Source organism: Drosophila takahashii, chromosome 3R (genome assembly GCF_030179915.1).
Source record: "Drosophila takahashii strain IR98-3 E-12201 chromosome 3R, DtakHiC1v2, whole genome shotgun sequence".
Taxonomy (NCBI): Eukaryota; Metazoa; Arthropoda; class Insecta; order Diptera; family Drosophilidae; genus Drosophila; species Drosophila takahashii.
The window spans coordinates 19,349,155-19,376,417 of NC_091681.1; the positions used below are offsets into that span (position 1 = coordinate 19,349,155).

General features: G+C 38.5%; 4 protein-coding genes across 4 annotated transcripts; all 4 read right to left on the bottom strand.

Annotated features, from left to right (window-relative positions):
- Nucleotides 1-7,837: 7,837 nt before the first annotated feature.
- Nucleotides 7,838-9,484, bottom strand: Gr93b (Gustatory receptor 93b; the record flags this gene model as incomplete). The annotated part of the gene is given in 3 exon segments (XM_017151942.3): nucleotides 7,838-8,078; nucleotides 8,463-9,109; nucleotides 9,112-9,484. Coding segments are annotated over 3 exon segments (1,179 nt in total), but the record flags the coding sequence as incomplete, so codon positions are not given.
- Nucleotides 9,485-9,698: 214 nt separating this feature from the next.
- On the bottom strand, nucleotides 9,699-11,103 carry Gr93c (Gustatory receptor 93c). Its single transcript, XM_017151850.2, has 2 exons — nucleotides 10,069-11,103; nucleotides 9,699-9,857 (listed from the first exon to the last, which is right to left on the bottom strand). Exons 1-2 carry the CDS (start codon nucleotides 11,101-11,103, stop codon nucleotides 9,699-9,701), a joined length of 1,194 nt encoding a protein of 397 aa, XP_017007339.2.
- A 785-nt stretch (nucleotides 11,104-11,888) lies between these two features.
- Nucleotides 11,889-13,265, bottom strand: Gr93d (Gustatory receptor 93d). Its single transcript, XM_017151849.3, has 2 exons — nucleotides 12,124-13,265; nucleotides 11,889-12,062 (listed from the first exon to the last, which is right to left on the bottom strand). Exons 1-2 carry the CDS (start codon nucleotides 13,111-13,113, stop codon nucleotides 11,889-11,891), a joined length of 1,164 nt encoding a protein of 387 aa, XP_017007338.2. The 5' UTR covers nucleotides 13,114-13,265.
- Nucleotides 13,266-20,522: 7,257 nt separating this feature from the next.
- On the bottom strand, nucleotides 20,523-27,024 carry glec (gliolectin). Its single transcript, XM_017151848.3, has 2 exons — nucleotides 26,185-27,024; nucleotides 20,523-21,389 (listed from the first exon to the last, which is right to left on the bottom strand). The coding sequence occupies exons 1-2, from the start codon at nucleotides 26,714-26,716 to the stop codon at nucleotides 21,265-21,267; spliced, it is 657 nt and encodes a 218-aa protein (XP_017007337.3). The 5' UTR covers nucleotides 26,717-27,024; the 3' UTR covers nucleotides 20,523-21,264.
- Between the last annotated feature and the right edge of the window lie 239 nt (nucleotides 27,025-27,263).

Sequence of the window (27,263 nt, forward strand, 5' to 3'; positions counted from 1 at the left end):
ATCGTTTTTAATTAATTTGATTTAAAGCCACATTTGATTGGTTAAAATGTTTTTACAAAAACCTCAATTCAGTTTTGCCTAAATCTAATTATAACTTCATAAATAAAATTCGTAACCAATCAAATGTGGCTTTAAATCATATTTAAAAAAAACGATTTCACCTAAAATCCGATTTCTAATTATAATTATAAGGATCCTAACTTACTTAAAATACTCAATAATTCTATGAATAATTTTCTACCATAAAAATAAGGGGTATCAAAATGGATATAGTACCCATAGTTCTATTGAACGAGAGACAGTGGGTTGCCTTTGGGGGTCTTATCAAGTGGGCTGTTGAGCAAATACGGCGGCAAACACTTTGACCTTTGTAGAATCCACAGAAGCCGCCGCAGAAGCCAAACATGCGGAGAGCACCGGCTACGTCATGTTCCACATACTTTCACTTACGAATCGGCAGAAACAAAATAGAAACCACAATCGCAATCAACACGAAACGTGATCGTGAGTGGGGGGCAATAGAAAGAGATCGTGTGTCCATAAACGTGACATAAACAAAATAACAACTTCATTTGTCATAAGACTAGGAATTGAGGGGGTAGGCTCTTCAGGAGTAGTGTTAAATGGGGAGATCGGCAAACAAGCGTGCCCGAATGTTGTTTGAACTTCGTTTGTGGAGCAAGTCACTCTTCAACCCAGAACGAGAACGATAAATTTTTCTGATTGTGGGGCTGTTGTTACTGCGCTCGAGAGACTACATACGATCAGAATGCATAGTAAATTAAGTGGGCGACAGATACGCGAGCAGGCACAACAATACGATACCAAAAGAATACGATCGCGAAGGAAAAACATCTGTAGGTTGTGTTCGTATCTCAAAGATAGAGATATCGGGACAGAGTTGCGGGGGAGTGACCCGACTGGCCCCGTACTACGCTTTTCAGATCGTACGTACACAAACCAAAAACAGCAAATTCCAAATACCCGTTTTTGGCCTAAAAACCTACAAAGCCAACAAACAACAAGTTGCTCAACCGCCGAGAATAAAGTTCCACGAATTCGTGGATGCCCTACGGAAAGACTAAGCTTAACTTGAAACTGTTCTGGTTTTATGGTAGGAAATTACAAGTATTTAGGGTTAAAGGCTTATGTAACAGATTTATAGTCTCATATTTTTCTCCAGAAAAGCTACCAAATTAGGTCAACTCCCATTGAATTGCGTAACATACTTATTTTAATGATGAACTGTATGGTTTCTTTAAAAATATATATCTAAAAAATATTATTTATGACTATTATTTATTTTTTTTTAAATGAAATAGATATCATTTAAAAATATTCTTCATAAATAGATACACAATAAGTGGTTCCAGAAAAGACCGTTTTCGTTCTTTATTTCATGTAATCTAAGGGCTGAAAGCATTATTTCATTATCAAGCCCCCACTCAAGTATTTATCTTTATTACTACATCATCATTACGGCTTACAGACAATTTGAATATTACAAAAGGGGATTATTGAATGAGGTCAAGAACCCGCTGGGACATCGGAGTTTCGCTATCTTATCTATCGGTTGCATTAACCGCAGTTGCAAACGTTGCGACATGGTTCAAATAAATTCCCCTTGAGAGGGAGACCCAAAATCCATAATACCCTACACTCGATCGGTGGCGTATACACTGCGTCATTTGTGATGATTGAAAAAAAAAAGGAAAACGAAGGAGGGGGTGGTGATCGAGGGGCGATTCCAACACGCTCACTCTCTGACATCGCGTTATTTGTGTGTTCGATGAACCGAAATTCGAAATTCGGTATGTGTCTGACCCACTTTCCCACAAAATTTACGCACTTTATGGCAAATGGAATCCACACAAGAGTGTTAGAAAGAGCATGGAATAGAGAAGTGGAAAGAGAAGGGGAGACCAATTTAGAAAGAGACGGAGAGTGAGCGAACAGTCGGCAAACTTGGCCATTTAATAATTGAGGTCGACTACAGTCGATCGTAAAAGAATATTGATTTGTGGGTTTCACTCGTTACTGTATTTTATTTTTATTTTTTTGCTGCTGTAATTTAGTGTTTTTTTTTTGCTCCTGCAGGGAGAAAAAATCTTGACATAATAAGTTATTTCTTTAAAAAAGTCGTTGTCTAGCTTTCGATCATTTTCCACTTTAAAAATAATTATTAATTCTTGTAAAATGGAAAAAACCTTTTTAATACCATCTTTTTGAAACTTAAGTTTATTATGAAGAACTCGAACCTAATATAAAGCAATTCCAACATTTTTTATTTAACATTGGAATTCGATTATTTTTGGATTTTGTTTTGGAAAAAATAAAAAATATTCTTCTCATTTGTTTGATTTTTTCTCAGTGTGCTTTCCCATTTGTTGTCGTTGTTTAGTGTTTTTTCAAGCTTCGTGTTTCTCTTATTCTTTCGTGTAATTTACGCAACGTTCGCTCGTTTGTCGTTGTCTCTCGGCTACTTGTCTTTGCATTGAGTCGAGAGCAACAACACAGCAGCAGCAACAACACAGCAGCAGCAGCAACAACAGCACGAGATCAACAACATCTGCAGCAGCGCTGCTCGCCAGGCAGTTGTTGAACTTTTTTGCTTTTTTTGCAGCTCCCAAATCTGAAATCACAAACCAGTTTTGAGACCTGGGCTTGCCACACGTCTCGGCCAAATCAAAAAGCTGGCCAAAGCCAAACGAAAACTTGACGTACATCGCCCCCTCTCACTCTGCCGCGATGATGTTGCTGCTGTGCCGATGTTGCTGCTGCTGCTGTAGCTGTTGCTGCTGCTGCTGCCGCTGTTGTTGTTGATCTTTGTGGACTGTACTTTTTTGTTGTTTGTGTGTTTGAGAGGCAAAAGTTGCTGCTGCCCGGAGGGGGAGTGTTGATTGAAATCGATCTGTGGCAGAGCAACATGCAACATGCAATATGCAATGTGCAACATGCAGCATTAGTCACTCAGCCAGCCAGCCAGTCGGATTTGACCTTGTTGCAGTGCAACGGCAGCAATCTGTTGCAGCTGCGGATATCTATAATTTGGCTGGGCTTTAAACTGATCTGCTGGCCGTGTAATTAATCGCGCAGCCAACATGCTGCAGCATCCTAGGCCCCCGGGAAACCCCCTTTTCCTAAGAGCTTCTTTCGTCCCCCCTTTGCCACGCCTAGTGCTTGTCGTTTTTGAAAACGAGCGCATAAATGACGCTTTCCTGTGTACTTAAGGTGTCTAAACTTGACTACCGTGCGGAGTTGTCTGTCCCCTGTTCTCCCCTCCCCGCACACCTGTAGCTATACCCAATACCTATATCCATACCGAAACCCAGAACCATTCCCATTCCAAAACTCAAAATCATCCGCAACCTTGCCCAAGACAACAACTCCTGTTGCTGTTGCTGCTTCTGCTGCTGTCGATGACCATTATTTTAGCTGACGGCGATATATTTGCTCAGCTTCAGCTCGCACAGGGGCAGTGGCACCGGGGAACTCGCATCTGTGCGTCTGTCCGAGTTCGTGCACTCGAAATTTTTTTTTCGGAAATCATTTATCTGTGATTTGGTAAGATTCAATGATTTTTAGTACAGATTTTTGCTCCTTACAACATATTTTTCACAATAAATTTAAAAAAAAATTGGATTTTATTATTTTATTAACCCATTTTTTACCAAGGAAATATTTACACACATATTTTATTGAATATCAAGAATTCTTTTTAGCAACTTTATTTCAGTCTAAAAATTTCCATTAAATTATCTGTATATAAAATAATAACCAATTATATCTGATTAACCTACCTTCTATAAGTATTATTGTCCCATAAACTTATTCACGTTTTTAATGTTTTAAATGTTTTGAATAATACATTGTAGGACAACACTCACCGGTTTAACAAGCTTAAAGCATATACAACCTTGTTCTCAATTCCCCATCAAACGATTTATTCGCATCGTGCAATAACACTTTCGAAGACATATGTATTTTATGAGATTAAAAATCGAGAACAAGGCTAATTGTCATTTAAATGCAAATCACTTGTCAGTTGAGAGCTAAAAAGGGGAATGAATATAAAGTAAATTAAACTAACATGGTTTCATTTTTATGCATACTAACTATTAAACTATATATATTTCTTGCAGTGCGGATCCATGGGTCCATTGCTGTTTTCTTTGGGGTGTTGGCTACCGTCGGACGGATCGTGGGGCCTTTGCAGATGGGGCTTTTTGTTTTTGCTGTACCGCCAGTGCGGCACTGTGGCACTTCGGCACTGATGCCCAGATGTACAGCCACTGAGCGGAGCATGACAAACAGTTGCAGCCAAAGCAAATAATTAGTATACATCGATTATCTTGCGCCCAGGTCCGATCCCAAACCAACCTGGCCCGTGGCTACTGTGCAGAGCTTTAGCTATAGATTCTGCCTGGGTTCTGTTCTTGATCTGTGGAACTGTGTCTGTCGATATGGCTGCAAACTGGATCCGTCTCCAGATGTTGGCACGTTGCACACGCGCTCTCCCAGCATCCAACTTCCAACTTCTTAACTGGGCGTGTGTCGAGCGCCTACGCGCCCCCAAAACAGCCCACAAAACGGGTTCCCCTTCGCAGTTCGCAGTTCGCGATTCTCGGCAGCGGATTCGAAATCGCATTCGCCATATGTGTGCTCGTAAAATGCTCAGCCAGAAACTGTACGCCAACCCAACCAGATCTCGGGCTATGCCCCCATCTCCATCCTCATCCTCATCCGAAGACCCAATCTCCGACTCCATTCCCAACTCCAACTCCCAACTCGAGACGTGTGCTCAGCTCGTGCCAATTTCTTTGGGGCCTCGAACTTTTACAGTCGCCTGCGAATCGTTTTGTCTTTACTTGGTTTCTGCATATAAATACGAATATTCACATACAAATAAACAAGGTATATACTTGGGTACAATAGGGTGGGTCGATATAGTGCAAGCAATATTTGCCTAGTATATGGGGATCTATCTTTCTATGATACCAAGTTAGAACAGAAACAACTACTGATTTCTTTTTAGGTAAAAAATTGTACTGGTAAATATAAAAAAATTATAAAATTCAACTTTTATAAGATAGAAATTTAAAATCCCCTTCTATAAAATAGTCTAAAATTTAAAAGATTGATAAAAATTACTTTGATTTTATTTATTTCCTCATTCAAAATGATCCACCTTAATACGCAAATATAAAAGTTGTGTGTGTGTGTGTACTTAGATGGCAGCGCGTCTAGAAAAGGTTGGGCAGCAATTGCATTAATGTGCCATTTTTAATTAGCTCCATGAATAAAATTGACAACCCACTGGGACCTGAAAAGAGCGATGGATAAGGGGATTGAGCAGCGATCTACGTGCTTTTCCAGTTCGAAACGCAATAAAGTCAATTTTAGCTGTGCATTCCGCAGATGGAAAATTCCAATGCATTTCGTGACGGCACCTTGATTGAATATGACCTAAATCGATCGATGTGGAAGCCCAGTAATTGGCTTCCTAGCAGCCTAGTCGGGGCAATTATGAAAATAAACAACAAATTGGTGTGATAAATTCCAAAAAGAATTGATAAGATACGATCAACTTTCACAGCTCATTATCGTCTTGGATTTTTGTTAAATTGAGCTGTAAACTTGTTAAATCAGGAAAAGATCTCAGGTATCATAAAAAAAAGATTTTTAAAATAACTATTTCTTTTTAAAATGAATTATCCACTAACAAATACAAATTAATAACTTTAAATCTCTTAAACAATTTTTAACCAGAAAAAACCCAGCAATAAATCCAAATGTATGATTGCATAACTGTTCTTCGCACGCGTAATTTTTCCACATTTTGGGACCCAGAAATTCAAAATCTTCTTTTTTCTGCCTACCATGACTGTTCTTCCGTTGAAACATTCATGACCAGATGTAGTCCCATGTAGATCAGATTAGATAACAGGCCCGGCGGCTGCCTCAAGCTCTTATATCATCGAGCGAAAAAGGCTTATATCATCGAGCTGCCAACTCGAAGCCCTTTGCCTGATTGAGCAATAAATAAATTAGAACTAATTACGCCCATTGTCGATCAGTAAAAAGGGTTTTTGTTAGCTTTAGCGGCAGTTCTTTGGTTTTCGCCACTCAATTTGGGCGGAATTATAGCAATCAACTGGCCAGTAGTTACATTTTAGCAATTCTCGATGGGTTTCCGGGGCCCAAGAGCAAAAGCTTTTAGGGCTAATGGGTCTTCGTTCCCTGCTGATTTCCAAGTTGCTACCGGTTGCCGCTCCGATTCTTTAACTCTTGATTGAAATCGAGGCTTTCATCGGCATAATCATCGTAATGATGATGAGATTTCCTCCATCCGTTCTCGTAGCTGTACTTTTTGGCCAGAATGGGTTTGGGCATGGGTACGATGGGTATGGGTATGGGTTGTTGGCCAAAAGCAAGCACCGCTACCTGCACTCAGGCAGGGAGCTTCACTCCCAAGTTCGGGAACTGGCTGATTCTTTTTCTTTTGTCTAGTGAAATGTTGAAAGCATCATTAATTTTTTTTCGTCTCTCTTGATTCCGACTTTATGCCTTTAGCTTTGCCTGGCACATAGTTGCAGGTAAGTATGATAATTGCGGAATGAAAGGAGAGAGAGAAAGATTGAGTGAAAAAAAGTGACCCATAATTACCCAAGGCAGCAGAACAATCATGGGAAAACCGACTGTAACTCGGCTCGGTCTCATACCACCACACCACCCCGTCTCCACCTCCACAGCCCCCTTTCTCTGTCCCTCGGCTGTGTCTCTTATGAAGTACAATTATTTGAGCAATGCTATGTTTTATGATTATCTTGCCGTTTACACAACACGCACAACAAAAATGGAGGAGGGTAACTAAAGTCAAGCCATATTTTTGGTCACCGTTTTGCGACTGGGAGATACCCATATAACTTTTTAATGTCATAAGCAAGATATTCATTTTGAAGAAAGGTATTTGAACTAACCAAGATAATAGTAAATTATTTTAAAAAAATACATTAATAGATTTTAAAGTACCTATATAAAAATGAGCTATTTAATTACCAAATAATTTTGGAATAATTGTCATAACACATACCTTTTAAAAAAAAAAATTAGAAATTAATAGATTTAATTAGATTATTATATAGTTATCTCCTTTTAATATTTTTACGTTATTGTACAATGCAATATTTCTTACTAAAATGTCTCTAAGTTTCCAGCCAACTCTGTTAAATATTGGGTATACAGGGGCACCCCAGAGTTCCAGTAAAAAAGAGCAGAATCTCAGCAGGAGCAGGAGCAGAACCGATCGGGTCATTATTCCGGGGCCCAGCTTCACTGCCAAGATAATAGTGTTCATCCCATCTTGGGTCTCTGCTCTCGGGGCAATTTGATTTTTTATTATCGCCGCCGTTCGCCGGCCCTTTGTCCCTGTTTTTTAGTGAACCTGACCATCCAAAGAACAAGTGCAGTGGCAAGTGCACCTTTATGGGTTTTTCAGTTTTGAGGACCGGCTTTTTGTACCCTAACCTATGCTAATTAGAGCGACGGCCTCGGCCTTGTTTTTATGCGCCTTTTAGCGTGAACTGTCCGCTGATAGTCCCCCCTCGGACCCTCCATCACCGGAGTGCTGCATAAATTTTCTGCTTGACGTCAGCATGAATGTTTAATTAATGCCGCGACCAAGTTTCATGGGAAAAGTTGCAGCGGAACAAACGGTTAGGCGGAAATTGGGAATTGGGCCCTGCAACTGCCGATTTGAGCAGGGGTTTTTGCTGTAAAATTCCGTTCTTTATTCATTGTTGTATTTGCGTGCAACCGCAGGACAGGTGGGCCACTTGGATCGTAAGGCTTTGGACAGGTGTATCGTATCGCAAGGTTGTTAGGAGGGTGCAGTACCGCAACCAATGCGTGACGCTGAATCAAATTTGCTGCGACTGCATGCCGTACTGTACCAGAAAGGTCAGATAGGTGACCATTGCCGAGAGAAAGAACAGAGTCAGCTCGTTGGAGACCTCGAAAAGGCCCAGAGGACACACTTGCAACTCCTGGTGGTGAAGGCGGCCCAGGAAGAGCTCCAACTGAAAGGATAAAATTAATAAATACCATTAAAAATATAATAAAATTACAAAAAAAATTAAAAAAAAATATTTTTTAGATTTTTTATTTGTTAAAATTTATTGTGGATTTGAAAAGCTAATTTATATACTAACCAAATTGTGTGTTTTTAGTGAGTTTATAGTGTTTATAGAGACAAAGGTGCGTTTCTACAAATTTCTTTTTTCAAATATTAATTTTTTTTGTTTTATTTTCAAATTGGAATACAAAATAAAATTTTTCTTTAATTTTCAAGTAGTTTTACCACTAATCCAAAAGTGGTAACTATAAGTTAACGTTAGATAATTATATAATTATTATTAAATAAAAAAAAAATAATTATACATTTAATATACATTTAATATTACCTTTTGGTGGTGCCTATTGTTTTCAGTCACGTAGAAATTCTCCAGACTTAGACGCTTCACCAATCGAGAACCACTAACAGCCGAATGCACGGACATGGTCAGCAGCACCACATCTATGAGTAATTTGATAACCAAGCCCCAGAGGTTGAAGACGTATTTCCTCCGCAGAATGGCGTGATAGGAAACCATGGCCATGGCCAAAAGACTTTGTGCCAATGTGAGAAAAAGTGGCAGATTAAACAGCCGCTGGAATCTTTGTGACACCTGATGAATTTCCTCGTAAATTCTTAAACACTTGTTCAAATTCGAGAAGGCTTCGCGAGTGGGCTGGGTATTCGAACCAATGTCATCTTCATTCAGACAACTCAATTGTGCCCTCAACTGGCAGTCCACATAGTTGTTCAAGTCCTTGTAAAGGACACCAATGCTGAGGTAGCCAAGAAAGCACATATGCATTATCATTCCAGTGCCAATCGAGGTGTATAAATCACACAATATAGTGAGCAGAAACCAGGGTGAGAACATAAACCGAAAAGCCAAGAATACGAAAAGTAGGGAGACAACTTTCAGGGACAACAAAGCGAACTCATTCTTGTCACCGAATCCAATCCTATGGGAATTTGTCAGCTTTCGCAGTCGCCAAAAACCAGAAACCGATTGACCAGGATAAGTAGCTCCTCTCCAAACCAAAACTGCAGCACCAGGATAATGACACTGCAGAGCAGACATCCCAACAGCCGGAGAGCAAAAAAGGCACGAAGATAGAAATCGGTATATTGGTCTGCCCATATATCGTAGGTATAGCCATAAAAAACACTGGTCAAAAGTCGGATACCCAGGCAGATCCACAAGTTACCCCGGAGCTTAATGGCAACCAGACGGGAGTCGAGGTCCTTTTTCCTCTCAATTCTAAAGGTAATCACTCCGAAAATAGTGCCGTAGAAAATGCAACTGCGAAGCAACAGTCCAGATACCCTGGAAACGTTCAGGCAGCGCAGTATTCGCGCCATGACTAACAGACCTCAAATGGTAGAGCCGCACTGTATTAACCCATTAAGTAATTAGTTTTCCGATTGACTGAGCAGCCAGTCTCTTGTTGATTCCTATCTGGATTTGGTTTTCAATTTAGCTAATGACAACGCAACTAGTCTATTTAATTGTTTAGCAGTGCGTATTGCTGATAAATGATGTGGGATAAATGTATTTTAGTTATTGGTTAATATCAATAAACACAATTCACAATAGATTTGTTTGAATGCCGTACTGCACGACGTAAGTGAAATAGGTGATCATGCTGGACAAGAAGAGCAAGATCACTTCGTTGGAGACCTCAAACAATCCCAAGGGCCTTACGCGAAACTCGAAGAAGTTCAGGCGACTCAAGAACATTTCCCACTGAAAAAGAGGCAATAATAAGTATTATTTGAATCATCATAATATAGAGCTTAAAAATATTGACTTTATCGATAATTTCGATATTTTTCAAAATGTTTCGATAAAAATAATTATAATAAATTAAATTTTTCTTCTTGTTCTTGAAAACGATGTTACAATGAAAATATCGACATTTTTTTAAGCTCTACCATTATAACCATAGATAACTCACCTTGACATGCCACTCCTTGTGATCGCTAATGGGACAGTTTTCCAAACTCAGACGTCGAATCACCCGGGAACTGCTAACCGCCTCGTGAACCGCCAGGGTGAGAAGTATTACGTCTGCGAAACTTTTCACCACCAGGCCCCACATACCGACTTTGCTGGGATACAACTCAGCTCGAATGATCACCTCGTAGGACAAAACGGTCGTGGCGAATATCTTTCCAATAAGAATTATGAGAACGGGCAGTTCCAAGAGGCGATGAAACGAGCGGCCCACGCGTTCGATTTCGTCGTAAACCGATATACACTCATCCAGGCGATTTTCGACAATCCTAAGCTGCCGTCGACTTACAGGACCTCCGCCAGGACGCTCCAGAGACCTTAGCTGTCTTCTTAGCTCAGAACGCACAAATCTATTTGCCTCGGAATAAAGAGCGGCTACACTGAGGTATCCAAAGAAGCCAATATGTATAATCATCAGGGAACCTATTTCGAGGATTATTTCACACGCTATCGTGAAGAAACTTAACCAGTCGGGTAGATTCCACAGCTGGCCCAACTCGCAGTACAATTCGTAGACCAAACAGGTGAATTTGAAAGTGAGCAAAAAGAACTCCCGTTTGCCGCCGAATCCAATCCGTTTTAAGGACGACAAACGACGAAGACGACGAAATAGCCGCAGGAAACTGTTGACCAACAGGAGCAGCTCCTTATCATAGCCAATCTGAACCACCACAATGCAGGCGGCACAAATGAGGCTGGCCGAAAGACGGAGGCATTGCAGCATCCACTCGTAAGGATCCTCGATTTCCGCCACGTAAGGAGCACAGAAACAGCAAACTGATGTGGCGCTTATTAGTCGCACACTCAGGCAGAACCACTTGAATCGATGCTGATTGCGAGCCACCAAGGACTTGTCGGAGGTCCTTTGTCCAATGTCAAAACAAATCACTCCAAGGATCCGTGCATAGTGATAACTGCAAAACAGGATAACCGCCGAAAGAGCCGGCAGGCTTACCTTCCTGAGACGTTCAATCATGACTGAAAACTATTCCTATTCGAATGACCAGTATATATGGCTCGGTGATTTCCTCACCTTATTTATTTTCCTTGTAGGCACTTTCTGTTTATTTACTTTACATGTTGTGATTTTCCTTAAATCGATTATGTTAATGCACACAAAAAAATTTGCTTGGTAAAATTGACAAACAAAGATAGTTACGTAACTATTAAAATAGTTACGTGTATTTTGTTTTTGCTTTGGGTTTGTGTCTTTGCTAATTGTGTGTATTTTGTTGTTGTGAAATGACTATTTACTTAGTAGAATTGACAATTTTGCTGGTTGGGGCCTGTTTGACAATTATTACAGTTGATTTTACTAAGTTTTTTTTTTGTGTGTGGGATTAAATATTATAATACTAATCCAAGCGCAAACTGAACTGCTTTTTTAATTTAATTTTATTCTTTAAGGATTATTATTAAAATACTAATAGATTAAGCAAATATAATATCTATCTATTTTGTTATTTAAATATATACCTATTTATACATGTTAGTAAAACACTTATATTATTCATGTTTCCTTATCAGAATCTAACATAAAAACTAATAAAGTTATTTCCCGCACACAAAAAAATTTGCTTGGTAAAATTGACCAACAAAGATAGTTACGTAACTATTAAAATAGTTACGTGTATTTTGTTTTTGCTTTGGGTTTGTGTCTTTGCTAATTGTGTGTATTTTGTTGTTGTGAAATGACTATTTACTTAGTAGAATTGACAATTTTGCTGGTTGGGGCCTGTTTGACAATTATTACAGTTGATTTTACCAAGTTTTTTTTTTGTGTGCGCGAATCTGGATTACATATTGCACGATAAAAACCAGATAAGAAACTATACCCGATACAATGGCAAGGAATAGGTGATTGGAAACATCAAAAAGTCCCAAAAGACGAACCCTAAACTCGTTTAAGTTCAGATGGGTGACAAACATCTCCACCTTATAACAAAATAAATCAATTATAAGCACGAAAGAATAAATAATTAATAAATTTACTTACCAATTTGATCCAATCTTTAGACTTGCCGACAAAGAAAATATCCAGTACGAGTTCCCGAGTGTATCTAATCTGATTGCTTGCTCCTTGAATAGCCAAGGTTAGAATGAACACATCGATTATATTTTTAACAAATAAGATCCAAAGCCAAATTTCGGAGAACTTCCTATTGGTAATCATTTTATAAGAAATCACGACTATATACAAAAGTGTCTGGACTACGTTTAAAAATAGATGTACATTTAAAATATCTTGCAGAAGAATAACCACATAAGAAATCTCTTGAAAAATCGTCAATTTTTTCTTTAATCTCCTGGTCCTATTTATCTGGAATCTAAATTTATAAAATTGAGCTCTTAAGTCGAAATAGACATTTTCATTCAAGTTCGTATACAGTACACCCAAGCTAAGGTACCAAATGAAACTTATTCGCAAGATCGTGTTACTAACAATAACTACATATGTGTAACTTGCCCACCCAATCACATTTTTTACACTGATTTTCCACTTTAATATACCCAGCAAGAACACAATTTCTTGGACTTGACAAACTAAGGAAAGAATGATTAGGAATAATTCTCGTTTGCCCCCAAATCTCCCAATTTTTCCAAAGTTCTGTATTTTTTCCTTGCGAAAGATTTTAAGATATCGGTTGACCAACTTAGTCACTTCTCTTCCATGAAAAATCTTCACGTAAATCATCGACATATAGCAGGGAATCGAAAGTATAAGGCGAATCGAGTTCAGTACTTTATCAATTGTCATTTCTCTGTCCCAAATCCACGCACCGTATGTATAAACGTATATGCAGAGAGGCACCATTCGTAAAATGACCATGAACCAATTCCACCACGAACGACGATTACTCCAAGTTTCCTCCACGACCATAACATTATCCGACGACTTTCTGAATCGAAAGGAGAACAAGCCCAGGCATCTGGCGTATAAAAACATGGCGCGAAGAATTCCGGAGGATAATTTTGAAGCTTTCATCTCCCGAAAATCTAGCTGGACTTGTTTGCGCTGAACCCCGATCGAAAGTGAAAAATATTCGGTCACATTAAAGTCCCTCTAAGTGAATTACCTTAATAGCTACTTGGCTTCTGATAATATCTCTTTTTTGGATTGACAAGCGGGGGTGGAAATGTCTGTGACATGTTGATAAAACTATATAAATGAAGCAGTGGAGTATCGAGAAAATGATAAAATATTCCCATATTATCAATAAATAGAAATGAAAGCTTTCACGAACGGAACTAGTTTGGGATAATATTTTGGTTTATTAAAGAATTAAAATAGTTAGAGTGCGGACAATGCAATAATTTAGTATGATGTAACTAAAAATACAATAAATATAATATTAATAAATACATACTAGTTCTGCTTTAATTTAATTACAGATTGAATAATAAAAATCAGATAACTATTTATTCCCGAGAATATTACAAGAAAAAAGTCGTTAGAGACATTAAAGAGGCCCAACGGTCGGACCTTAAACTCGTTTAAGATTAGATGTGTGACAAATATTTCAATCTATGGGAAAGAAAGTTGTATAATTTGTAACACAATTTATAAAAGATATAAACTCACAGTTTTGTTCCAGTTCTTTAGCTCTTCTATAAAGAACAGGTCTAGAGTAAGTTGGCGAATGCATCTGAACTGAGTGCCTGCTTCGTGAATAACCAAACATAATGTAAGAACATCGAGTAAAATTTTAATTATAATAGAAGACAACCAAAAGTCTACTAAATCTAAATGAACAACCATATTATAAGAGAGAACTACTATGTACAAAAGTGTATGGACCAGGCTCAATAATAGGTAAATATTACAAATATTCTGCCATGAAGTTACTACATAAGAAATCTCCCTAAGCAGAGAAATTGATCTCTTCAATCGTTTGGTAATGTTTGTTTTTCGCCCTTTATCTTGGACTTGGAAACTGATTTTTTTCCTCAGATCCATATAGAGAATATTCAAGCCAAGGTACCAAAAGAGGTTGGTACGTATCATCATATTACTGGCCAAACTGACATACGTAAAGGCAGCCCAGGTCATTATATTATAAAGAATACGATCGGAATTAAGGACCCAATCTAATAGTCCAAACAGAAACACAATTTCTTGAATTAAACAGCCCAATGAAACGAGAATGATAAATAATTCCCATCTGCCTCCAAATCCTGTGGGTTTTCTGATTACTCGCCGAAATAGGTAAATGTAGTCGTTGACCAACTTAATCAACTCTTCGCCATGAAATATCTGAAGGTGAATCAAGGATAAATAGCTGCCGATCGTTATTAAAAGACGAGAGAAGTGCAGTACTACAATCACCCACTCCGAATGCAATAACCAAACGCAGTATGTAAAAACATTGATAAAAATCGGCACAACTCGCAGGATTATTGTGAACCACTTCCACCACAAACGATTGCTCCAGATATCCTCGATGATCAGATAATTATCCTTTGAAGTCTTCAACCGAAAAAAGACCAATCCCATCCATTTGGCAATGACAAACAAGCCACGCAGAATTCCAGCGGATACTTTGGGTACTCTCATCCCGAAAAATTTACTCGACTTGTTTCTTTTTAACTTCAATTGGAATAGAAAAGTACTAAAATGAAATTTAGTTAGCTAATGGAAAGTTAACCCCTAAAAATATCTCGGGTTTCATCGGGACGGGAAATACATCACATGTCAAACTGATTGTACTGTATGCCCTGAATATAAGTAAAAAACTCCTAGAAACAATTACTTAAATATTTCTATAGATGATATTGTAATCGAATTACAGAATTAATTTTCGATTATTAATAAAAGATAAAACATTATAATGTATTTATATTTGCCACGAACTTAAAATAATACCATTGCAAATACAGAAAGATATTTATACATTTTTTATAAGTTTACTAATTTAAAATTTTTTGTAACATTAGTAATACTCTACAACTGCAAATTACGTTCTTGCATTACAAATTGTACGATAAAAACGAGATAATTAAGTATTCCAGATAAAGTTATGAGGAAAAACTTGTTTGATATATCGAAAAGCTTCAAAGGACGAACCTTAAACTGGTTTAGGTTTAGATGCGTAACGAATATTTCCACCTAGGGGCAGTACAAAAATGTCATTAGTGGTATTACAGTAATATGTTTTCTTACCGTTTTGTTCCAATGGTTCTGCTCAGAGACAAAGAAAAGGTCTAGAGAAAGCTCCTGAATGTATCTAAACTGATTAATTGACTCTTGAATAGTCAAAATTAGTATAAGGATTTCGGTAATCAATTTTATTAAATGAAACCACTGAGAAAATTTCCAAAACTGCAAAGTGGCAACCATTACGTAAGAGATCACGACTACAAAATATACTTTGTGAACCAGGCTTAAAAATAGGTAAACATTAGTAATGCCCCGTAATGAAGCGACCACACAACTTATCTCGCTGAAAATAGACATAATGCATTCTAATCTTCGTTGAGAATGTTTTGGTCTGGGATACTGAAGCTCAAAACACATGCATTTTTGCACCTCTGTGTACAAAACACCCAAGCTTAGGTACCAAACAAAAATGATGCGTATTAGCATATTACTTGCGAAAACTGAATAGGAAAAGCATCCCCAGGATACGATTTCTCCAACTTGTTGGGCCAAAGGTACAAAACTCAAGAGATATAATACCTCCTGAGATTGGAAACCAAAAAATATGATGATCAGCAGTAACTCTCTACCGCCTCCAAATCCAGTACTTTCACTGAAGGTCAAGGACTTTATTTTGCGATATAGGTTAGCGTATTGGTTCAGCAACTTAATCACCTCTGTGCCACGAAAAATATGTAGGTTGTCCATTGATAAGTAGTTCAGTATCGTAACCACCACTTGTGTAATCTTTATAATTTTGACTAATCTGTCTTCCTTTCCAATCCACAAGGAGAACGTATAGATGCTAAGACAAAGAGGCACAATTCGCAGGATAACTGACAACCACTTTCGCCTTGGACGATTCCAGCCGCTTTCCTCGAAGACGACAACATTATCTTTCGAGTTCTTAAATCGAAAGAAAACCAAACCCAAACATCTGGCGAAAAAAAATGCTCCACGTAAAATAGTGGCTGATATTTTGGGTACTCTCATGTTGTCCAATGTAGATAGAACTTAACCGCTTGGCTTTAAATTTCAATTAAAATGGATTTGCAATGAATGCAGTTATAGGCGACTTAACTCTTGAAACGATCTTTGTTTTCTTTGTCAGTGACAAGTGAGGGTGGAATTTATCAGGGATTGACTGTCAAAATTTTATTGCTTTACAAGGTCCCTTGGGTTAGACAATCGGATTTCCCCGTTTTAATTAAATTTGTTCAACAAAAATTAGTGGTATTTTTGAGTTACAATTTTCCTTTCATTTCCCAGTCTTGGAAATTCGTCTGGACTTATTCCAGTCAGATTCTCGACATCTCAATAACAAGGCAACACGTTCCCATTTTAAGATCACGTTTCTGAGATCTACGAGTACGTATATTTTAGGCTTCCCCTTTTCGAAGACCCTTACTGCAAGTTGGCCTGCTCATCTCATACTTTTGCTTTTGATTCACACGCTCACGATCCGAGGCGATGGGATGCGATCCTGGCTCTAAGCTCGCTCTCCTCTAAAAGGCAATGTAAATGACGCCCCCATTTCATGCTGTACGTGATCTTCCCATACAATATCTTCTGCGCAACATCTTCACTGTCCTATCCGAAAACTGGGAAACGATTACAGCGCCCAGCGATTTGCGTCCGCATCTGAGAGATCTTTCGAGTCTGTCAAGCAGGGAATCCCCCCTCGAGCTGCCCCCACCCACGCTTCCCCTCTGGGATTTCGCCTTTGTCTGACATTTGAAAAGAATTTTCACGTTGTATGATTTATTTTTTTCCCTCATCTTCTTTATTTTCTGTACGCTTTGGTTTCGTTTTTTCTTTATTTCTGTTTTTTTTTTTTTTTTTTGAGGGCAATTACAGTAACAACGCTTGGGCACGTACATTTTCCGGCATTGTACGAAAATTGTGGGAACAATCAACGAAATAAACAAAAGTGCTTTGCATGTCGTTGATTTGCCCTGCAAATTGCTCGGACTTGGCCAACTGAAATTGCTATGGCAACAGGGGAAACAGCATCAACAGCAGTTGGAAAAGAAGACTATCTTATCGCGACGAAGACTCGAATACCTCAAGACTGTGAGTCAGATTTTATGGAGATTTATAAATGGCAGTGAAAAAATTCAGATAAAATTTTGATTAAAATAATCGTTAGTGTTTCGTTTATATATTTAATAATTTAATTTATAAAATGTATTTGTCGAATTATAATATAACATATTAAAAGAGATTAAAAGAATTTTAGTTGGATTTTTTTTTAGCTAGTCACTTATCGTAAATCTTTGAATCTTTTTTCTATAGAACATACTTCTCTAAGAATCTTGCTGAATTATAGCATAATAATATAATCTCCCATTAGAAACCAATAAACCCCCATCTTGAAAGGGTATAGTGTATACTATGGCCAATGATCCGAGTCGAGTGGGGCCAAGGAAACGATGCGAAGCCACAAGTTGGTCAGGAGATTAGAGCAGCTCCACTGTACTCCTCATTTTTTCCCCTTTCTTGACCTCACGTCTTGCGGGATGGCCGAAGGAGGGAACGAGATGGGTGATCAGAGAGCGAGATGCATATGGGGAGTAGGGGCACTCACTTCAGGGCTGATTGATTTCAATTTCTGCTACTCACATACATACTTACTGCTGTCAGATGGCCTTGGCTCGCTTTTCACGCTTTTCCAGACATTGCACCCCACTCGACTGCAGCCGCTGACATTAATGGTGATTAATGCGAAAACGGAATGCAATTAAATTCCGCCATTTGGCCGTGCCATAAATTATTGTGATTTCGCAGCGAACAAAAAGTCAAATAAAATGTAAAATCGAGGAGGAATAGAGTAACAATGTGTTCTTACAAAAAGCGACACCCTGTTTTCGGTTTTTTTTTTCTTTTTTAATGACACTGTCTTAGCAGTACCGTTATGGCAGAAAGAGGGGGCAAATCATCGACGTTGTAAATTTTACTTTGCAGCTTTGAATTTATTGCGTGGCGAATGCGAAAAAAACGCGAATTGCGAATTGCGGCCAACGCGACTTTGCCGAGAGTACAAACACCTCTGCCAAGCTTCCCCTCCACCTCCCCTTCACCCGCTCAGGCTGAGCTCACAGTGACGGTCAAATTAATAGCACTTATCAAATCAAATTTAAATTGAGAAATACTAAGTAAGTTATTTCCATTTGTGTATTTTGATATTTTTTTTGTAAATAGAAGAACTCTTTGGCAACTTTAAATACATACATTAAAAAGTTCCGCCACTAAATGTGAATTAAATAAAATTTATATCACAAGTAATCTTACAGTCGCCAAAAGTATGCTACATATTATAATACCATTAATAATCTTTAAGCTTAGTTGTATAAAGTTTTAGTTTTGCACTACAAATAAAAAAACAATAATATTTTTTTAAATCTTGAAAAGTTTTATTTGTGGCGTGTCATTATCTTAAATTTTTGCCCCTTCAGTAAGATAGATACTTTGATAGATACAAACGAGATCTTGGCTTCTCATTGATATCACCTTGAGTGCTATTATTTCATCCAGAATTGTTCATTCGTCTGAGCTCTGTTGCGTTACGTGAATGCGTGTGTGTGTGATTGCGAATCGAGTGCAGAGCCATTAAAATCTTGAAATTGCATGCTAATAACCGTACCCGCTAGTTAAGTGGGCAAATATGTTGTACATGCTTGTTACTAAATGCAGAGCATGTAATTTGCCATTCTGCGAGCAGTGCCATTATTATAGCATATTGCATTCTTGATTCGCTCAAGAGAGCAATGCGAAATACCTGAAAAAAATAAGTCTAATGTCTAGAGGTGGAATAAATGTAAGTACAAAGAATTTGTGGAGGAAAATAACTCGTTGAAACCATATAGTATTCTCTATTCTTATCCAAAAATGTTGAAATACATTTAAATTCTTACAACAGATTATTCACAAATCTTTGGAGCAGCCTTCATTTAGTTTCTAAAATATGAACAAATGTTTCTGTAATCCGCATCCGTTTTATTTAGCGGATGGAAGAGGGGTAAATGAGGACGTGGCCAGCATCAATCATCATCAAACGACCAACGATCGTTTGTTCGCCGGAAGTCGCAGCCAATCTAATGTTAAGTGCCCACTCCACTCCACCAGCCAAATAGATATAACACACATACGCATAGCACACAAATTACGACTAGAAAGCATTTTCCGAAATGTCCGCGGGCGATATGTGTGCCCATTGAAAGGTCCCAGAGTACCCACAGTGAAGCCTCTCAAATTGCTACGGGTGATTAGCGATGAAAGCGAACAGAAGAAAATACACTAATTGGAAGAGGTTGGACTTCCTTTCCACTTCACCTTTTGATTGCATATCCAAAACCTATGCATCGAATGTAATTAAAACAGTGGGGACTCGAGAAATCAAACTAATAAAACAAATTTTTTTTTTCTGTACTGAAAATTATAGTCTAAGGAAATGGTACTGAATAAAAGACTTTAAATTTATTCGAGTCATCATTTCTTACAGGTTATAATTACGTATAGGCGCCACTTCTGACTGTTTCAAATGGTTACGATACCTTTACAATGGAGAGTTCACTGTGGGAAGGCATTAGAGCGGCCCATGTCTAATGAAGAAACTGTTGCATCCGCAGCTCGAGGCCCAAAGCTGAGTCATTCCATCTATTTTAGATCTCTATCTTTCTCCACTTGTGTGCTCCCCAAACATTTCTTTACGCTTGAGAATAATCACGCCATCTCGGCCCAAAGGGCCCCGCAAACAACCCAGCCAATATGTAGGCAAATAGAAAATAAAAAGCTTTTAAATGTTTTTTGTTTTACATTTGTATTTTTAAGAGTTTTTTTTAGTTTTTGTTTTTTTCTGATGCCCTCTTCGCTTTAGGGGTACAGTAAAAAATTTTTTTTTCAGCTTGTTTGCATAAGTTTTACAAAGTTTTTAGGGAAATATACACAGTATTTGTTGTTGTTTTGCTGGTTTTTCTCATTTAGCTGCTTGGAGTTTGGTACTACTCCATACAATATACACAGTTTGGTTGTTCAAAATAGATTTTCAAAAGGGGTCTTTAGGAGGGGAAATAATTTTGCCATAGATACGAAATATTATACATAGACAGTACATACAATTTAAAATGTCACATCGATAATGTACATACAATAAATATGAGTACAGAGTGTGGGTGTGTGTGTGTGTAGGGGGTGTGAATGAGTGAGTGTGTGAGTTTGTTTGTGGGCTAAGAAGAATTTTTAAATAATTTCAATTATAATTACATTTAGATAAACAAAATAATAAAATTGTTTTTAATGATTGAGATCATGACACAAAGTAAATTGTAAATACTTTTGGCACACGCGTGCATCAGGACCCGAAAACACGCTGAGAACGCTTGAATTTGTTTGGATTGGGGGTAAGAGTCTATATAATGGATGCATGGCGCCGCCGATCGCTTGTCTAAAATTAGCATTGCCTAATTACAATTTAATCTACTCCGTAAATCAGATGATGATTCTGCGGCTAACATTTAAAGTCTTTCGCATTTTCGCTACAATTTACGTATTGCCAATGTACAATTAGTTTTAAATTTTTACACATAAATATTTAACATAGACATATCTATAACTTAATAATTTCCATAATTATATCGATTTCGATTTCGCCATGCATCCGGATATACATATTATTATTATTATTATTAATTTTTGCCTGTTTTTGGCCATGCACGCGCGCCGATCTTTTCTGGTTTTCATTTTTGTTGTTGTTTCTGGTTGGCTTTACGCTTCATCGCCTTTCATGCAACAACATTTTGGGACCTTCAAGTCTTGGTTTAAAACAAACGTACAATCCATACACATAAGTTTCAGCGTATGGCGGGGGTACACAAAAAAATAAACAAATTACTTTAGAAATTAAAATTACTTTTACAATAAATATCATATATTGCAATTGTTGCTCCACCAGGGGCCATTCGTCATTCGCCATCGTCATTCGCCATCATCCTCCTTTGAAAGTTACTGCTCCTTATCTCTCAATTCGCTAGTACCATTATCCACATTGTTGTTGTTGTTGCTGCTGTAACTATTCTTGATGTTGGCTTTTGGAATCCCCTTGTTGGCCTTGCGAACGCGGTACATGCCTGCAAAGATAAGGAAAAAGGGGTAAAAGTTGAGTATTTGGCATTGTAAAGTAGTGAAATAAAATACTGTGACTAATCACAGTGCAAAATGGAAATGGGAAAACAAAAATAAAAGTGCCAGCGTCATTTTTGACCTTCAGAAGGCAAAAGGGAAAGCATTGCTAAGTGCAGCGAGACTAATTACCTAGGGTACCTAAGTATACTATACTACTGCATACGTGTCAGGGGGAGTGTTTTGCTCATGGGCAGCTTTCTTATCGCGCTGGAATTATGCACACTTGTGCAAGCCACGAGAGTATACCTATTTATTTTAGAGCGTAAACCTATACCTGGTCATCGGCTGGCCGATATAATAAATGTCATGGCCACAGCGATAGCTGCAATCGAAAAACTGCAGCTGTGGTGGGGTCTAGACTCGGGATTCCAGAGGGGTGGGGGTACAAAGCCACAGACTTGGGTAATCTACATATAACCGCGAACGTTCGCCTCTCGCCAAATGCGTTCGCATATTGATAGTCATAGTCAAATGGCTCATCAACCTCGTAAAATGTGGATTTTGAATTTTACGATTGCTACAAGTACAGTCGTTCTGATTCACTTAGTAGTCATTCTTTTTTGATTCAATACAAAACAATAATATTACCGTAATCGTATTTAAAACTATCTAAAGAACTTTGAGAACCCATATTTTCAACCGATTATGAAATTCGCCTGCTTAAGATCTCTAAAGATATGTTAAGTTTGATTTCACAATATAATGTAAAAGTAAAATTGTTCAGAAGTAAAATCAATTTCAAAACTAATTGGGCTTCGATTGGAATATTTTATGTATTTCCAATAAATTTTAGACAACACAAATAATATTACAGACTAGCTTAAAAAATAAAATTTCAGTTTCAAGTTAGAGCAGTATGACTGTACTTCTATCAAGCCTCGATCGCTGGCAGCTGCGGTTGCCTCATCACGTAAACCGCTAGAGCTTAGACGATCGTACAAAGACACTCACCAAACCGCAGACACTGCGCAGTGACCTAAAAGCTGAAAAGCTGAACAACAGCAACAAAAGACGGGTAATACAAAAACAAGAAAGCCCCAAGGCTAGCTTAGAAAACCGAATAGTTAAGCACACTTGCCATTTGAATCATCTGCTTACACATTTAGTATGACAAAGATGTTTTACGAATCTGACTGTATTTTCTAAAAACAGATGTGGAAAATATTTAAGACTATTCTTATAGAACTAAAGAATTATGAATAGACTTTTTAAACAATCTATGAAAACCATTATGTTTATAATTTATAATTTCGACTTTTTAATGGCTTATAATATTGGGATCTTGTGCAAAATATATTTGTAAAAGTGGAACGAAAGAGGTAACAAATGGGAAAATCGTTTTGGGGCGTTACAAACTTGTGCTTAAAACTTGAAAGCCCCCGAGAAAGAGAAGGGAAATCGCTGGCAGCCAAAGAGACGCGCTGCCGGCGATATAATCAAATGTACAGTTATAGAAAATTATAAGCCAGCGACACAGAACGTCAAGCGAAACGAAGGCGATGAAGCAAGTGGGGAGGGGAAAACGGCTAAAACGATCGCCCATTGTAAAAAGCGGGTGGTGAGGAAGAGGAAGAGAGCAAGAGGGTGGGGGAGTGCGTTTACCGTTATCATTATGAGCACGCAGCTCCAACTAGCTCTCTCCATCTCCCTCTCTCTTTCTTGCACAGCAACAAAACGCGTTTTGTTTACGAAATGTGTGTGGAGAGAGAGGCGGCGATGAAAACAGGAACGGCAACAAAGAATTCACATTATAAATATTTATGTGGGAGCCCACGAGAGAGTTTCTGCATGCATAATTAAGAAACATAAATTTAGAGGGAAATCACACACATAACTTGCTTTTTGGGGCGTGGCAAGGAAGACCAATCAAAACAAAATCTCGAAAACCAAATAGAGCGCATAAAACCATTTTGAAATTTAAAAATACGACAGATATACGATAAAAGGTAACAGGTTTCAAAAAGAGTTAAAAAAAGAGTTATTTGAAATACGGAAACTGAATTTGTAACCCAAAATTATTTTCAAAATTATATTAATATCTTTACAAATATGTATAGAAATTAGAAAAACCTCAAATAGTGTACGGAAAAAGTTATTCAATAACTTTTAAATTTATCGTATCATAGAAAAAAATTTTTTCCAGCGCCAATTGTCAAGTAAAAGTACAGTGGTGACCAAAACATGGCAAAAAAATAAAGCACGAGCGAGAGAGGGCGAGATAACAGAACTTTTGTCTAATTGAACTGTTTGTTTTTTTCCTCTTTTGGACCCGTTTTTCGGACCTGCCACAAAAGTACACAACACAACAAAACACAACATTTGGCGCTGCTGTACTTACGCGATTTGCGCTTCTCAGTGTGCGTGACCTTCACGACGAGTTTTGAAAAACATCAACAACGTGCGTGCGTAGTACTACTACGCATAATAACACACACACGCGGAAAGCTTATCAGCGAAGACGACTAAAAATAAACACGAAAATAAGAAATTCGCGCCAAAACGCAAAAAAACATCATCAGCAGGCGCAGACAAACAGAGAGAGAGCACAAAAGCGAGAAAAACAGGCTCTCTCCTCTCTCATGTATGTTTGTCCATATGTGTGCGAGTGGGCTGACGTCGTCGTATAAGAGTGACGCGATTGTTGTTGTTCTCCTCCGGTTGAGATTGCGTTTGTCGTTGTGGGTGCGGCTTTTACAACAACAAGAAGTGGGGAGCCCACTAACACAACCACGAGAGATCCCATGTACAGTCGCAGGCGTGTGCCAAGTAGTTGATTTTTTGTTGTTTTTTTTTGTTTGTTTGTTGTTTTCCCCCTTGCAAAACTGCAGCTAGCAACAAAAACAAGAAAATGAAAACCAGAAGGCGTTGGCGCTGATTTAAATTTAATTAAGGCCTCTCAATTAATTGCCTCTGCATTTTACGCTTCTTATTTTCGTCTTTTCGGCTGCAATCTCTTTCTGCGTAGGAAAGAAAGATTTTTGGCGCGCGATTGTTATTCAACAGTTTTTATTTTGGCGTACAGTTTGTTGTTTAGCTTTTTTCGCTTTGACACACTGCCAAACCAAAGACAAACTGGCGACGAGCTCTCTCTCTCTCCTCCGCCGCCTCCGCTCTGCCTCTCTCTTTCTCCGCCTGCCACGATATCAGCGGAATATCAGCGCAAAGTAAAGCAGTCATAAATAACAATAAGCCCAAAATTAAAGGTACAGTCGAACTTCCATAAATTGTTGTTAAATATTCAAAAGTGGCTAGCTACTAAAATGTTTGGATCTCAAACTAACGGCGATAAGTGGAAAACTTTTGAATAACAGTACAGTCTAACTTTAAAAAATATTGTTTTCGAAACTTGGTAGCCTTTTTTAGCGTAATTTAAAGAAGTCATAAAGATGATATGCATCGTAAAAATATTCTATTTGATAACAGATTTTGTGTCTTTATGTTTTAAAAAAAACTTGTTTTTTTGTAATTCTCCAGCTGGTTTACAATATTTTTCGAATATGAATTTCGAATTCGGCTTATACAAGTTTAACTGTAGCAATGGCTTTGCGGTTTCTCTCCAGAGTCAATACAACAATCGGGGCCCTTGACATGCGGAATTGATTAAAAAGTCGGGGGCTCCACGATGAAAGCGAAGTGTGAATAAAGTTCGTATCGTTTTTGGGATCGTAAAGTGGTTAGGAAACAGCATGGCAAAATGGAACGGCGCAAAATAACAAACTTCTATCAAAACAAAAACCGAAAAACAAGCTTTCGATGCAGAGAAAAGATTCCGAGTTCGTACGAAAAAAGGAAAACGTGAAATGAATATGAAAGTGTGTGCGGGGGGACGACCTGGGGGAGCCATGCCAAATAAACCGATAAAAAAGGGGCATTAACGGCACTTAAGCCACTCCAACACACAAACGGAGTGCACTATGTGTGCACAGTTGTTGCAAATATTGATCCGAGCCCTTAGCGCAGTTAAATATCCAAACAAGGGCCAAATAATAGATACAGTACCGACTGGGCGATTAGAACCCCTAGATAATAGATATTTTAAAGTTTTGTTTCTCAAAATTTGGAAGATCTTTCTTGAAAATATTGTACAATGATATATTTTCAATTTTCTATACATTTTCTATTTAAACATTTTCTTCTACCTATAAAACAAATCCTTAAGATACGCACCTGAATGAACCCAAAATAAAATCCAAAAAACTACACCGAAAGGGAGAGAGCAAATAGGACAAAAAGGAAGTGACAATAAGAATCAACGTCCAAAGGGAAAAACGAAATTAGGGAAATCTGAACACAATGGTGGTTTTTTCCGACCAACGGATAGAATTTTATAAGGGTGAAGTTTCATTGAGGCAAAGGACGAGCACAAAACAAGGACTGCAAGAGGAAGGAATAACGGAAAAAGAAACGAAAATCAGGTGCCTGCTTATTGGACAAAAAAAAACTATATACACTTTTTAAATATAGCCAATTTTCTAGATGTTGTATTATTTTCGATTGCTAACGTCTCAAAAGAAATTATAAAGAAGAAACTGACTTAAAGATAACTCCAAGACTGTATCATATCTGGTTAAAAGGTTACACATAATGGTATTTTCAAGTTCCTAAATTGATATTTTCTGACCCTCTATCTATGTAAATTTTTTCGATCTATTATTAAAGTGGTCCTCAGATATTTCTGTGCAGGTCTTCAAGGTGTTTCATGGGAAAACAACCCATATAAATGATGGGAAAAAAACCTACCTTTGAGGCCTTGTGGCTGCGCCGCATATGGCTTTTGGCCATGTCTCGTGCTGTTGGCCAGATCCGCACTGCTGTCGCTTTTGTTGCTGTTGTTGAGTGTGCGATTCTGGAGGATCAGCTGGGCGCTGGCGGAGATCTGGGGGGCGGTAAGGGCCACGCCCCTGGGCACTTGACGACTGACTGACTTGGGATTGTACTCATCATCGGCATCGCTACTTGGTATCGCCCGCATGATGGGGTATCGCATTCCCCTGGGCGCTTGGCTATCCGCATCCGCATCCGAATCCGCGTCCGAATTTTGTCCTCGTCGATCCTCCAGCAGAATATCCACTCCGTAGCGCTCCTTCACGTACAATCTCTTGGAGCTCTGCTCCTGGGCCAACAGCTGATCGATTTTCGGGTCCCCGGGAACCGAACCAAATAGATTGCGGCAGATTCGTTTCGTTTCCCGGGCGCTGGGCGGTGGGCGTGGCGCCGGGGGGGCGGGGGCGTGTTGAAGGGTCAAACCCATCGGCGGACATAGAATGGCCATGATTGTGCTTTTTGAAGACTTTATTTAAACTTTTTCTTTGCTTTTTCGTTTGTTTGCAAGTATTCTCGCTTTGTTTCTCTGCTTTCAGCTTTCACTTGAACTTTCACACAGGCACTGCGCGAAATTCACGTACGCATTTTAGGCATTGCAATTGCAGTTTCAATTGGTTTTCTACCGCTGGCAAACTTTTGTGTTTTATTTTTCACTAGCAGCGGAGAGCTGAACTTTACGACTTTCACGCGAGCGGAAAAAAAGAGTGTAGATACAAAGAGTGAATTTGGATACGACCGTTCGCAGCGAAGTTCGACGAATGAATGCCCAAAGCGGAATCGCACAGGGAAATTCAAAGATACTTTTGCTTAACAGGCTGTTAGTTAACATGGCCTTAACATGCTCATTTGCTCAAAATGAGCTGCTTACAGTTGCCTTACAGTTGATTCTCTCTTGCCCTGCTCTCTTGCATGCGCAGAGCGAGAGAAAGGTGGCGCAAGTAACAAAGGGGAGAGGAGACCGGGTGACGTCATGGATTGCATTTACTTCCCTAATG

What these genes read in the sequence shown, in the direction of transcription:
- Gr93d (XM_017151849.3), bottom strand. Translation starts at nt 13,113, where the DNA reads ATGAAAGCTTCAAAATTATCCTCCGGAATTCTTCGCGCCATGTTTTTA. An exon ending in CTAAAGATTGGATCAAATTG is followed by an intron (nt 12,063 to 12,123) that starts GTAAGTAAATTT and finishes TTTTGTTATAAG; the next exon opens with GTGGAGATGTTTGTCACCCA.
- Gr93c (XM_017151850.2), bottom strand. Translation starts at nt 11,103, where the DNA reads ATGATTGAACGTCTCAGGAAGGTAAGCCTGCCGGCTCTTTCGGCGGTT. An exon ending in ACAAGGAGTGGCATGTCAAG is followed by an intron (nt 9,858 to 10,068) that starts GTGAGTTATCTA and finishes CCTCTTTTTCAG; the next exon opens with TGGGAAATGTTCTTGAGTCG.
- glec (XM_017151848.3), bottom strand. Translation starts at nt 26,716, where the DNA reads ATGGCCATTCTATGTCCGCCGATGGGTTTGACCCTTCAACACGCCCCC. An exon ending in GCAGCCACAAGGCCTCAAAG is followed by an intron (nt 21,390 to 26,184) that starts GTAGGTTTTTTT and finishes TTATCTTTGCAG; the next exon opens with GCATGTACCGCGTTCGCAAG.